The 15,327-nt window shown below is 38.7% G+C and overlaps 1 protein-coding gene across 5 annotated transcripts in view; it reads right to left on the minus strand.

The window, feature by feature from the left end:
* UST (uronyl 2-sulfotransferase) overlaps window positions 1-15,327 on the minus strand; it is a 325,108-nt gene that overhangs the window by 198,154 nt on the left and 111,627 nt on the right. For all 5 annotated transcript variants that reach the window (XR_004911810.2, XM_078054593.1, XM_078054592.1 and 2 more), the window contains exon 2: window positions 12,648-12,691. Coding sequence is in view for 4 of the 5 variants with exons in the window: in XM_078054593.1 (XP_077910719.1) it covers window positions 12,648-12,691 (44 nt within the window). In the remaining variant the exon portion in view is untranslated. The remainder of the gene's footprint in view (window positions 1-12,647; window positions 12,692-15,327) is intronic.

Raw genomic sequence — 15,327 nt, forward strand, 5'->3', positions numbered from 1 at the left:
GAGGTTATTTCCAACAGGATGAGATGGAGCTGTAAAACCAGAAGGCCCTCTTATCAGCAGCAATGGTTTCAGGAAATGTTGTCAGATTGGAAGCAGCTAGACGAAGTGGGCAAAGCACACATCCAAGTCTGTGCCAGAGATTTATTTGCTTCTTGCAGATCTTAACAGACTACAGGAAAACAAGGTGGATGGCCATGTCTATATGCTCAAAAATAAGTTCTGAGGGATAAAAACAAGAAATTACTTTTCCTCTTGAATCTCAGTACTACTCTTTCAAGTAAAAACTGATCTTGATCAAGGGAGAATGTGTGTGTACATAAAACTCACACAATCCTGTCCTCAGGGGAAGGAGGAATTTTTGATCCAGAAACCTTCTCCAACTTGACGGATTCTTGGCCAAGATACCTGAAAGTAAATGAACTTCCAATATCTCCAGGAAGTCACTTACCTATTATGATTATTAGATTATGTGGGTTTTCCTCTTTAGGCTCCAAACAAGGACTGTAAACCATGGTCTCTTTACTAGACAACATTAGAACATCTCCTTTCAGCTAATGTTAGTAAGGATTTATTGATAGGAAAACAAACAAATATGCAGTCTTTCTTAGGGACTCAGTAGTAGTGGTTGTTGAAAGGCAGGCAGAGAAGTCTCCTATAAAAATAGAGACATATTTTTTAAAGGGCACAGACTTCTTTACCGTTTTTCTCTGTTGCTCTCATAGCCCCTGGTCCTGTGAAAATAGGAAGTTCCTTTTTCAAGTAACTTTCTCTTACATGGATTTTTCACTGAGGTCCTTTCCAAAGAAAAATATAACATAATATGATTTTTGTATATTAAAAACACAATTTGAACAGTAGAAATGAATTTCCAATAGAAAAAACTGGAGAGACTATTGGATAATTATATTGGATATAATATAATAATAATATTATATATTATATAATATATGATACAGATCATATATTAGATATATTTCCAATAGAAGAAGCTGGAGAGACCATTGGATAATTATATTGGATATAATATAATAATAACATTATATATTATATAATATATAATACAGATTATATATTGGATATATTATTATTAATATTATACATTATATATTGGATATATAGTATATAATATATATTATCTTGGATATAATATTGGATAATAATAAAATAGCTGCAGATGTGAGAATTATGAGGAGAAAAAAAAGAATTACAAAGAAAACTAAAGAAGGAATTTCAGGGAAAAATTTGAGTAGTATCGAATGTTGAAAAAACTACAAACATGCACTGAAATTATCTTAATGATAGACTTCTAAGGATGGTTTCCATGTTGATTAAATCAAACCAAACAATGCCTAACAGGGCATAACACTTCATGTTTTGCTGGTAACTGAAGATATTAAATTCAACCCAGTTGAATTACTTTCTAGGGCTTTCAAAGTATCACAAACTGGGTGGCTTAAAACAAGAGAAATTTATTCTCTCACAGTTCAAGAGGTCAGAAATCTGAAACCAAGGTGTCAGCAGTGGGGACTCAGAGGGACAATCTGTTCCATGCTTCTCTCCTAGAATCTTGTGGTTGCCAGCAATCCTTGGTGTCCTTGGCTTGTGGCAGCATAACTCCAACCTCTGCCTCCATCCTCGCATGCCATTCTCCCTGTGTGTCCTTGTCTCTGTGTCCAAACTTCCCTCTTCTTATAGGGATATCAGTCATACTGGATTTAGGGCCCATCCTCATCCAGTATGACTTCATCTTGACTATTACATCAACAAAGAGCCTATTACCTACCACATAGGACTGCATTCGCAGATTCTGGTGGTTAGGGCTTCGGCATTGGGGGGGAGGGGGACACAATTTAAACCATAACCCCATTCAGAACTGAATCTATGACTTGTCACTCCTTTCCTACAATTCAGTTTCTCTACTACACAATTATACTGCCATGGTTACCATCTCCTAGGCTATCAATTTTTTCTCTTTCCTATTAAAGCCAAGCTTCTCAAAGCAGTTCCTATCTTCATCTTCCATCTACCACTCCTCAAACCTCAGTAGGGAGGCCTACCTCTTCTCAACCCCTCCATCCCAGACTCTTTGACCTGTGTAGGTCATCCTATGCAACCTTCAGGACTCACCTGCAGAGGTCAGGTTGAGTTGCCTACACTCATTCTATCACAGCACTTAGCAACCTACTTAATGTATCGGATCGGGCCTGTATGAGAAGCTAGCCTGTCCTTCCCACTAGACTCTAAGCTCCTTGAGGGCAGGTTCTGTGCCTTCTGCAGTCTTATAGCTTCAGCACCGAGCCCAACACAAATTTAGTGCATAAATAATGCTTGGATGAATGAATGGCTGTCTGTATAGGATCATTTACACTCAAGAATATCTCAATCGCAGAACTATGTGCTCCCATACTTTTTGATTCTTTAAAACCTCGAGATGCAAATAGATTGTAAAGTATTAGATGGCAGAAATTATCTTCAACTATATTTTTTGTCTTCCCGATCCCTTGCATAAGTAGGCATTCAAAAATTTATTGATACTAAAGGGAAATTAGCTTCTGGGGTGCCTTGGGAGGTAAAAAGGACTAACCTTTACTGAGCAATTGTTCACTGCCAGACACCACTATGTATTATAGAAATGTCATTTCAATTAACATCACTACTTCTCATTCATTTGAAGATTGCTTGCTCAGCATAATAAATTGTAAAACCTCTTCTAATGAACCCATTTTTAAATAGAATTTTGAAAACTGATACTACCTAGCACATTTCTTTATATAGAAAAAATAGTATGTAAGTATTATCTTATATATCACAATACTTTTATATACAAATGCAGGCATCAACAATATATCTTAACCCTCTATGTATCATCAGAATCCACTGCACCCAATTTTAGTTTTTTAGGATTTGGGGTTTTTTTGAACAGTTCTAACTATTTGTGTGTATTAACATTTCTTTTTTTTAACATTTTATTAATTTATTTATTTGAGAGAGACAGAGAGAGTGAGCAGGGGGAGGAGCAGAGGGAGAGGGACAAGCAGGCTCCATGCTGAGCACAGAGCCCATTGTGGGGCTCGATCTCATGAGCCAGAGAACATGACCTGAGCCAAAAGCAAGAGTCAGAGGCTTAACTGACTGCATCACCCAGGCACCCCTGTGTATTAATATTTCTTGACTTCATTCTTTCTTAGAATGTTCCAAAGAAAACATATTTTTCAATAAAGAGAATAAAACTCATTCTACCCTGCAGTTACTGTCAAATACGTCCATATTATTATAATTATATAATTATAATTATAATAGTAGATATAATATAATTACCATATAATAAGGTCTACCGGCCTCTTTAAAAAATTTAAGATCCACTATGGGATCTTAATGATTTTATTTTTTCTCTCTCTTGAGACACTTGCTTTTTCATCATCCTAGAATAATTACCTACAAATTATGCATCAATTATTCCCAAATATGCTTTAAAAAGACTAAAGTGGTAGAAAAATGGAAGAATGATGGAATGGCTTTAACTACAATGCTATTTAGTGATTATCAGAATGTTCTATTCTGTGCTGTCCAATACAGTAGCCACTAGCCAGAGAGCTGCAAAGAATTTAATATGTAGTCAGTGCAAGTGAGAAACTGAATTTTTAAAAAAATTTTAATTAATTTAATTTCAATAGCTGCATGAGCCTAACGGCTACTGTCCTGAACAGGGTAGGCCTAGAAGAGTAATCCACTGGGGAAATACATCATCACTACTGCATTGTTCTTTATATTTTACTGTGTTGCCCAAGGATTGCACCATCTTTCCAAAAGATAAAAGAAGACTGGAGACACCATCTTTGTAGTTTGCTTTTAACTTTCATTAGAGTGAAGAGTTTGGAATTTTTGTTCCTGCCTATAATGACAAAGAGAAGAAAACTGACAGAGGGAGAGGTTTCACAAGCCTTGGAGGAACCAGAGATGAATGCCAGAGTTAGACAGCAGCACTCGAGACTCTAATGATGACGATGATATTGATCATGAAAGGGAAAACCACAGATTCTGAGCCTTCAGATGATGACATCCTGGATTAATTCTCTCAAATTCAATAGTTGATAAGGGAACAATATATGTCTAAGGACAAAATTTATTATGTTTTTAAATTAATTAATTACATTTATATATATTTATATATATGGTGTTTTCATGCAGTTGGTCATCAAGACGAAGGACTTTGTCAAACAATATTTTGCAACAAGAACCTGGACCGTCCCATTTTGCTAAATGAATGTGGGACACTGTTCTTCCACCTTTTATGATATTTGTACTCCAAAATGTGTTATATATTCAGTTTATAAATGGACAAATGCTGAAGGTAGGTATGTATATGAAAGTGACTAGAAGGGAAAAGATGAGGTAGAAAGTAAAAATTTGCTGGTTTGATAAAAAATGTTTAAAGGGTCCACTGGACCTGGATAGTAAATGGTGATGACTATCTTTTTCTGGTATACTGAGAATTAAAACCCTATTGTACTAGTTAAGCTACCAGATAACTATATGAAAGAGTAAAATTCCAGAAATAAGGTAAAAAATTATTATATTTCTACTTAAATAGGTAATCTTGAAAAGGTTAACATAGACCCTGGAGCTACACAGCCCTGGGTTAGAATCCCAAGTCCAATACTTAGTGCAAGACCTTTGGCAAGTTATTCAGCCTCTCTATGAACTAGTTCCCTCATCTGTAAAATAAAGATTAAAAAATTACTTCCTCTCTTGGAAATCAAAAAATAGCTTGAGACAAATGAAAATGGAAACACAACATTCCAAAATCTTTGGGACACAGCAAAAGCAGTTCTAAAAGGGAAGTTTATAGCAATACAGGCCTAACTTGAGAAACAAGAAAAATCTCAAATGAACAATCTAAACTTACCCCTAAAGGAACTAGAAAAAGATGAACAAACAGAGCCCCAAATAAGTAGAAGTAAGAAAATAATAAAGATCAGAGTGGAAAGAAATAAAATAGAGACTAAAAAAACAATAGAAAAGATCATAAACTAAGAGCTGGTTCTTCTAAGAGATAAACAAAATTAATAAACCTTTTGCCAAACTCAACAAGAAAAAAAAGAGAACTCAAATAAATAAAATCAGAAATCAAAAACAGGTAACAATCAATACCAGAGACATACAAAGGATTATAAGAGACTAGTATAAAAAATTATAGGCCAACCAATTGGACAACCTCAAAGAAAGAGATAAAACATACAATCTTCTGGGGCACCTGGGTGGCTCAGTTGGATAAGTGTTCGCCTTTGGCTCAGGTCATGATCCCAGGGTCCTGGGATCCAGCCCTTTGTCACACTCCCTGCTCAGTGGGGAGCCTGCTTCTCCCTCTCCCCACCCCCCACTCATGCTCTCTCTCTCTCAAATAAATAAAATCTTTAAAAAAAATCAAAACCACATTGAGATACCACCTTACACCAGGAAGAATGGCAAAAATAGGCAAGGCAAGAAACAACAAATGTTGGAGAGGTTGTGGAGAAAGGGGAACCCTCTTACACTGTTAGTGGGAGTGCAAGTTGGTACAGCCACTTTGGAAAACAGTGTGGAGGTGCCTCAAAAAATTAAAAATAGAGCTACCCTATGACCCAGCAATTGCACTACTGGGTATTTACCCCAAAGACACAGATGTAGTGAAAAGAAGGGCCATATGCACCCCAATGTTCATAGCAGCAACTCCGCAATAGCCAAACTGTGGAAAGAGCCGAGATGCCCTTCAAAGGATGAATGGATCAAGAAGATGTGGTCCATATATACAATGGAATATTACTCAGCCATCAGAAAGGATGAATACCCAACTTTTACATCAACATGGATGGGACTGGAGGAGATTATGCTAAGTGAAATAAGTCAAGCAGAGAGAGTCAATTATCATATGGTTTCACAAATTTGTGGAACATAAGGAATAGCATGGAGGACATTAGAAAAAGGAAGGGGGAAATGAAGGGGGGGAAATCGGAGGGAGAGATGAACCATGACAGACTATGGGCTCTTAGAAACAAACTGAGGGTTTTAGAGGGGAGGGGGGTGGGGGGATGGGTTAGCCCAGTGATGGGTATTAAGGAGGGCATGTACTGCATGGAGCACTGGGTGTTCTATGAAAAAAATGAATCGTGGATCACTACATCAAAAACTAATGATGTATTGTATGGTGACTAACATAACATTATAAAATAAAAAATAAAATAAAATAAAAATTAAAAAAATACAATCTTCTAAGACTGAATCAGAAAGAAATTGAAAATCTGAACAGACTAGTTACTAATAATGGAATTGAGTCAGAAATTGAAACACTCCCATGAAACAAAAGTCCAAGACCAGATGCTCCACAAGTAAATTCTATCAAACATTTAAGGAGGAGTTAATACCTATCCTTCTCAAACTATTCCAAAAAAATTGAAGAGGAAGGAATGCTTCCATATTTATTCTATAGGACAGCATCACCCTGATGCCAAAACCAGACAAAGACACTACAAGAAAAAATTACAAGCCAATATCTCTGATGAACATAGATGCAAAATTCCTCAACAAAATATTAGCAAACCAAATTCAGCAATAATTAAAAGGATCAAGTGATCACCCTGATCAAGTGGGATTTATTTCAAGGATGCAAGGATGGTTTAATATCTGCAACTCAATCCATGTGATACACTACATTAACAAAATGAAGGATAAAAATCTTATGATCATCACAATAGATGCAGAAAAAGCATTTGACAAAATCCAACATCTGTTCATGATAAAAACTCTCAACAAAGTGGGTATAGAGGGAACACACCACAACATAAAAAAAGCATATATGACAAATCCACAACTAATATCATATTCAACAATGAAAAGCTACAAGCTTTTCCTCTAAGATCAGGAACAAGACCAAGATGCCTGCTATGTCCAATTTTATTCAACACAGTATTGGAAGTCCTAGCCACAGCAATCAGACAAGGAAAAGAAATAAAAGGCATCCAAATTGGTAAGGAGGAAGTCTCACTAATAGTTTCACTATTTTCAGATGACAAGATAATATATATAGAAAGCTCTGAAACCCCACCAAAACACTACTAGAACTAATAAACAAATTCAGTAAAGTTACAGGATACAAATTACTATACGGAATGCTGTTATGTTTCTATATTCTAAGAATGAACTAACAGAAAGAGAAATTAAGAAAACAATCCCATTTACAATTACATCAAAAGAGTAAAATACAAAGGAATAAAGTTAACCAAGGAGGTGAAAGACTTGTTCTCTGAAAGTTATAAGACATTGATGAATGAAATTGGAGATGAGGTAATTGAAGGGAAAATATACCATACTCATGGATTAGAAGAATTAATATTGTTAAAATGTCCACACTACCCAAAGCAATCTCTATCAAAATACCAACAGCATTTTTCACAGAACTAGAACAAATAATCCTAAAATTTATATAGAACCACAAAAGACCTTGAATAGCTAAAGCAATCTTGAGAAAGAAGAACAAAGTGAAGGCATCACACTCCTGGATCTCAAACTATCCTATAAAACTACAGTAATCAAAACAGTATGGTACTGGCATAAAAACAGACACACAGATCAATGAAACAGAGTCAAGAGCCCAGAAATGAACCCACCATTATATGGTCCATTAATCTACAACGCAGGAGACAAGAATACACATTGGAGAAAAGACATCTCTTCAATAAATGGTGCTGGGAAAACTGGATAGCTACATGCAAAAGAATGAAAGTGGACCACTTTCTGACACCATACACAAAAACAAACTCAGATTGGATTAAAGACCTAAATGTAAGACCTGAAACCATAAGACTCCTAAAAGAAGACATAGGCAGTAGATTCTTGGGTGTCAGCATCAGCAATATTTTTTTTGGATCGGTCTTCTCAGGCAAAGGCAGCAAAAGCAAAAATTAATTGGCACTATAACAAACTAAAAACCTTTTGCACAGCAAAAACAAAAACAAAAACCCAACAAAATAAAAAGACAACTTAGTGAATGAGAGAAGATATTATTCACAAATGATATATCTAATAAGGGGTAAATATCCAAAGCATATAAAGAATGCATACAACTCAACACCAAAAAACAAAGAATCCAATTTAAAAATAGAGGGCTTGAATAGACATTTTTCCAAAGAAAACATACAGATGACCAACAGACACATGAAAAAATGCTCAACACCACTAATCATCAGGGAAATACAAATCAAAACCAAAATAAGATAACACCTCACACCAGTCAGAATGACTAGTACCAAAAAGACAAGAAAAAACAAGTGTTGGTGAGGATGTGGAGATAAGGAAACCCTTGTGCATTGTTGGTGGGAATGTAAATTGGTGCAGTCACTATAGAAAACAGTATGTAGGGTCCTCAAAAAATTAAAAATAGAAATATCATATGATCCAGCAATTCCAGTTCTGGATATTTATTTAAAGAAAACAAAAACACTAATTTGAAAAGGTATATGCACCCCTGTGTTCACTGCAGCATTATTTACAATAGCCAAGATATGGAAGCAACCTGTGTCCATATATAGATATATAGGTAAAGAAAATGTGATCTATATGTGTACACACACACACACACACACACACATAATCACACACAGAAATATTACTCAGCCATAAAAAAAAAAAAAGATATCTTGCCGTGTGTGACATGGATGGACGTAGAGGGTATTATGTTAAGTGAAAGTGAAATAAGTCAGACAAAGACAGATACTATATAATTTCACTTATATGTAGAATCTAAAATCCAAATAATTAAACAAACAAAACAAAAACAGACTCTAAATACAGAGAATCAACTAGTAGTTGCCAGAGGGAGAGGGTGGAGAAAGGGGTGAAATCAGTGAAGGGGATTAAGAGGTATAAACTTCCAACTATAAAATAAATAAGTCACGGGTATGTAAAGTTCAGCACAGAGAATATAAGTCAATAATACTGGCATAACTTTGCATGGTGATAGAAGGTAACTACACTTACATGGTGAGCATTGCATAATGTATATAAATTTCAATCACTAGGTTGTACACCTGAAACTAATATCATATTGTATGTCAACTATACTTCCATTTTAAAAAATGACTCCCTCTTCTATAGGGTTTTACTGAGACTAAACTCGCACGCAAAGTGCTTAGCAGAGTGCTTGCCCCATCGGAAAGGATAGACATCAGCTATGGGTAGTGGTTTTATTTTCCTTGAATTGCTTAGACCAGCTCTCTTTATTTATCAGATTTGGGAACCCAACATATGCGAAACAGTTACTACATCTTATTTGCTACCACCTGAATTTATCATTGCCGTCTCCAGCTGCTTGCGTGGGGACCCACGGTCCAAGTGAAGTGAAGCAGCGTGGGGACCCACAGTCCAAGTGAAGTGAAGCAGTGCCAGCCTGGGGGTTCAACCTTCAGAGATCAGGCTGCTCTCGGGTGTCATGAAGCTGCAGATGCTACTGTAGAGAACCGAGCACCACAGGCTTTCCAGGCCCACCCTAATCTTCTCTTGCATAAGGACATCCCCCCTCCATCCCTCCCACCCTGATCTTTAGGTTGAGCGGGCATTACTTTAACGAACTCAAAAAATATACCAAAAAAAAAAAAGTATAAAGAAAAGAGTAAAAATCTCTTGAATCTCATCATCCAGAGAAAACACTATTATCCTTCCAGACTTTTCTCTGTACACACATATCCTATACACACAACTTTATAAGAAGTGTGATCGCACGATCCTGGATGCTGCATGCCTGTTTTTGTTCTCAAAAATATCTTTCTAATTCATTCAATAGAGATCTACGTGTTCATTCTTAGCAGGGCTCTAACCTTAAGCCATGCGTTCTGCACGCACACAAAGTGGTAGTAAAAAGTGGTTCACAAAAGAAAATACTAACATCTGCCTTTAAAAAATGACTTAGATTAAAAATGAAGGTGAGCTGTGAGGTTAAAGTGGATTTTAAAAACAAGTAAAAAATTAGAGGCATGTTGGTTCTTTTTTATGAAAATATTGGCAAGAAGGAAGCCCTGGGCTTTATGTGCTGTGTGGCACACACCCCATTCCCTAAATGGCTATTACTTGTGGAATGTGAAACTCGTGGAATGAACTTTTAATAAAATGAGAACTCGCCTGTAAACCTCAGTACATTTTCAGGGTTTAAAAACCTTATTTTATCTAGATCACAGCTCTTTCAATCTTGGCATCAGAAAGTTATTTCTGAATGCTAAACAAATATGAAAGCGATGGGTCTGCCCTCAGTCTTGCTTTCCCGTGCCAGGCTGGGGGTTCATTCTAGAGGCCACACACGTGTGAGTCCATCTCCTCTGGATGCCACCATGTCCCTGGAGACCCCAGAGGTCTATACACCAAACTAACCAAGACCCCACTTCGGGGGACATTCAAGGGATCTTTATCTGGAAGTCTGACTTTATCACTTCTGGGATTCATTTCCACCCTGGCAGAAATAATAAGCATGGATGAAAAGATGTTAACATACCAACATTATTTTTACTCATTTTTGTATTCTTATTTTGGCTACTGCTTAGAAAGTCAAAAGAGTGTTTTTGCTACCCCACTCCTAGATAATGAAAATACAGTTATAGTAAAAGAATCTGTCTCATTCTGCTGGTTGACAATTTTGAACTTGGAATAGAATTGATAAAAATGCATTCAGTCTGAAAGTGGTCTAAAATGATCTGATACGACCTGATCGTTTCTGGGTGTCACAGGGAGCTTTGGCTGGGGGTAGGGGAAGAGGGAGGGTGAAGACCAGACCACAGGGGCAGAGGGAGGCAGAAGCAGGGCAAGCTCCACAGGGGGAAGGGGAGAAAGTCCAGCAAACACAGAATCCAGGCACCAAGGATACTAGTAAAGAGGCAGGCAGGATGGCCAACTCAGCAAGAGCAAGGACCCTAGGTGGATTAAGGGCGTGGTCCCAAGCCAGTCACCAAGGATTGAGTTCAAGAAGACAAGTTTATATAAAGTGGGCCTGGGTCTCCTCACTAGGTAAAACCCCATTTATCAAGCCCGAAACCCCAAATAATATCCCAACATGCCATTGAGAGACACAGCTGATGTGTCCCACAGAGCCAACCTCACCCCCTTTTCCTGCAGAGCAGAGAGGGTAGGGAGGGTTCACTTGGCCCCACTTGGGAGAGAAGTACAGTTAGTGGTGCGGGAACCTAGCAGGCCATCCACACCATTCTTCTCCCTCACCCCCACTCATCTTCCCTTCCAGGGAGGTTATTGACCAAAGAAAATTTGTTTTCACTGTTAGAAGAGTTACAATAGTGAGTCACCATTACATTAATAAGTAGCCTTTATATAATAAGCCATATCACTCTCTCTAGGCTATCAGCAGTAAAAACAACACAGAAAATGTCCAGGGACATTGTTTTCTTTAGATTCATGGCCTTTAAAGCAATGGTTCGCAAACATGGTCCCGAGAACAGCACCATCAGCATCACTTGGGAGCTTGTGAAAAATGCAAGTTCACAGGTTCTACCCCAGACCTACAGAATCAGACACTCAGGGGTCTGGGCCCAGCCATCCGTATTTTAATAAGCCTCCAGGAAACCCTGATGCAAGCTCAAGTTTGAGAACACTGGCCGAGTGGAAGGAACCTGGGCTGGGAGCCAGGAGACCTAATTCAGATTCCAGCTCTGGATTCCATGGTCCAATTCAGTGAAATTTAATGAATAGTCACGATGTGCTCCTGCAAGGATGTGAGGATGCCAAGTGGAGCTAGACATGGTTCTTATCCGTGGATGGTATCAAACTTCCATATTCTTTTGTTCCTTCAGGATAGGGGCTATTTTGTTCTGTTGCTCTTGTTTTGTTTCCTATTTGTATTCCCGGTGCCCATGGCATCACAAGCACCCAATATATGTGCAGTGGGCCAAGTGGTAGTGAAACAACTGTGATAAATACTACTGGACCATTCATCAATAATTTTAATGTTCCTCCAGTCTAGTTAACACGAGCCACTGTTTATTTAATGCTTGTTGCACACCAGGTGCTGAATGTCATATATCAATGCATTTGATCCTTTTAGATGTCCTGTGGGTGGTACTGCTAATCCCACTTTGCACATCAAAAAACTGAGGCTCGTAGTATTAAGTAATTTGTCCAACGTCATACACTGAAAGTGGCAGAGCCAGTGATGTACCCAGAAATAACTTTATTCCAAAGCTCATAGTCTTATAAATAGTAGAGTACTTCTTCAAATCTCACAAGCTCAAAAGCCGACTTTGGGGTAAATTTCCAGCATCTAAGGTTAGTGGGTGCTTAAAACTCTACTTTGTAGGTCATCATCTTATGTGGTCCAAGACTGTCTTTATTTTTCTCGTTTTGTGGTATATTGACATTTGGTGTTCATTGAGCATAAGAGAGTAAATAGTGATGGAGAACTACACTAGTATGTCACTGGACTATTCTGACCCTTAAAAATCAGGCCAAAACTGTTTATAGGTTTTTCTCCTCACTCTAAGTCAAAGATGAACTTGACATCTGTCATCTACTATTTTCCTCTCAACAATTCAGGGCCAGGAGGCTCCGGTTGGGGTTGTTGGAGGCTGTAGGGACTGAGAAAAGAAAAGGGGGATTTATGCCACAGGCAAAGACCTTACCTTACTAGGAGGTGGTCCATGATCATCCAAGTAAGTGGAATTTCCTAGGGAAAAAAAAGAAGAAAGTTGATGAATCAATACTTTTAAAACCAAAGTGATTTTAGTGCAAAGTCATTGAAAACAAGCATCCTAGGTATATCTCTATTTAGACAACTGTACCAAAGAAAAATGGGTAATTAATTGCCAGTTTGCTGGGATTTTGTTGATATCGCCATGCTCGATTATAGTTTCAGCAGTTACAAACACTACATACGTTGGTGTGTGTGCACACATACGCACGCAGAAATACGCACCACTATCCTTCACCCAGTATCTGTTGAGCTTACTTTAGACCAGTGGTTCTCAAACCTCAGTGTGCATCAGAATTACCTGTAGAGCTTGTGGAAACACAGATTGCCTGGGTCCAGTGTCTCTGAGAATTTGCATCTCACAACCTCCCAAGTGATGCTGATGCTGCAGGTCCTGGAACCATACTTTGAGAACCACTGCACTATTCTCCACTTTGTCTTGACTGTTGATTTCCCTTGGTCTTTTCAGTCTCGCTTGCGTTGGAAGCTTGATCTGTCTTTATGAATAGCCACTTACTGGCTTGCGTATTTTCAGAGTACATGATTATTGCTGCCTGATGAAATAAAGACTCAGAGGGGTCAGGATGGAAACTAAAGGTCACTGAGTTCCTTTTATGTAGCAAGGTACTCTGCTCAGCGCTTTCCAGGTTTTCACTTAATTCAAATATCCGAGGTGGGTTATAATTATCCTCACTTACAGAGAAGGGAACAGAAGTCTAGAGAAATCCAGTAATTTGCTCAAGGTCACACCCTGTTAAACTGCAGAAAAGACAGAAGACTATTTTTTCCAGAGTGTGCTTGGGCATCTGCTGCTCATCTGAAAAGCCCACCTACCGGCTTTTGCAGATCCCGGATACGGACAACACAGCCCAGGCCCTGACCCCGCAACTCAGGCACGGACCTGGCAACACATGTGAGCACAGGGGGAGCCAGTGATGAGCTCAGTATATTCAGAGGCTCCCCTCCAGGTAGATAACACTTGTCAGTCAAGGGAAATCATCTTCACAAAAACTGAAGACAACTAGCCTTTCTAATACAACAAAATAAGGACAATATTGGAAACATAAGGATACCTAGAGAGAACAGTGGCTTAAGGAACAAGGTAAATGTCCCAGTTGAAGTAGATGAAAGGTGCTTTTTTAGGAGAATGCAAAAGTGACTTAGGAAATTGAAATAAAAAGAAGCAGGGGACACCTGGCTGGCTCAGTCAGAAGAGCATGCAACTCTTGATCTCAGGGTCATGAGTCCGAGCCCCACGTTGGGTGCAGAGATTAAATATATTAATAAACTTTTTTTCAAAAGGGAGAAGTAGAACTTAAGACAGAGACAGTTCAAATGGGGAAACTTATCCAAAACATAACAAATAAGTGGGTTTGGGCTTATAGGGTTTTTTCCTTCTTCCATACTGGGGCATCAGCCATCCCTTCTTCTTTGTAGTCTTCTGATCTATATCACCCACTTGATGTCCACAATGATTGTACTGTAACGGGGTAGTTGTATATAGTTAAGGGACAACAGGGCCCAATTTTTGTGTATAAGACACACAAACACCTGGCATGTGCATGATTGGGTTATTTTCAGGAAACTTCGAAATGTGAATATGCATAATGATCTTAATTATTGTGCTGCACTCCACTGAGAACACACAGAAACAGGAAGTGAGATCTTTATCTGACTTAATAAAGAGGATGTGTATGAAAGAATCCAGAAAAATGACCACCGTGGTCTAGAGAAATATTCAGAGCTAATATTCAGAGCTACCGCTACATAATAGTCAGTAGAGCTGCAGGAGGTTCTCATCATCTCATCCTGTGAGTGTGTCCTCCCAGGAGGGATGGGAGAAATCCCATCAAACTGCAGCAAACTGCATGTTCTCCAGGTATCAGTCTCAGGGATCAAAGACAGCTCAAACATCTAAGTGTTTCTAAAATACTAGAAGTTTCCATAAGAAACAAACTTCCTAAAAATGAATGACTTGAATGTCTGACTGCTCCCTCACACTCCAGACTCGGCTACCATTGACTCCTTAGCACATTGGCCTGGATGTCTATGGGCATCTCACACTTTGCCAGTCCAAACACAACTCTTTATTTGCTGCAATTCCCCACCTCCCCCCTCCACCACAAATTGGCACCTCCCTATCCTCCTTATGTGGTCACACAACACATCCCTTCCCCTATGGGCTCCAAAGCCCAAGAGTCATTCTTGATCCATCTCTTTCCCTTACCCAATCTGTACCAACCATAGTCACAAGTCCCATTGGCTCAGCCTTCAAAACATTACTCAAATCTGATCACTTCCCACCAGCCCCTCTGGGCTATCTGGGAGAACCCTTGTGTCTTTTCACGATTACAAATTTTCTCCTCTACCCATACAGCACCCAGAAGGATCTTTTAATCTCACCCATCAGGCCATGTCAGCCCTCTGTTAAAACCTATTTCTCTAATAACAAAGTAGTCAACTCTTTCCATGGTCTATACCCCCACATGACCCAGGCCCTGCCCTCCAAACACACCCACCGCCAGCCACAACAGCCTTCTCTCGGCTCCACAACACACCGACCTGTTGTTAGCTAGGGACCTTCTCAATTAGTTCTTTCCTCTGCCAGAAAA

Source organism: Halichoerus grypus, chromosome 9, assembly GCF_964656455.1.
Source record: "Halichoerus grypus chromosome 9, mHalGry1.hap1.1, whole genome shotgun sequence".
Lineage (NCBI taxonomy): Eukaryota > Metazoa > Chordata > Mammalia > Carnivora > Phocidae > Halichoerus > Halichoerus grypus.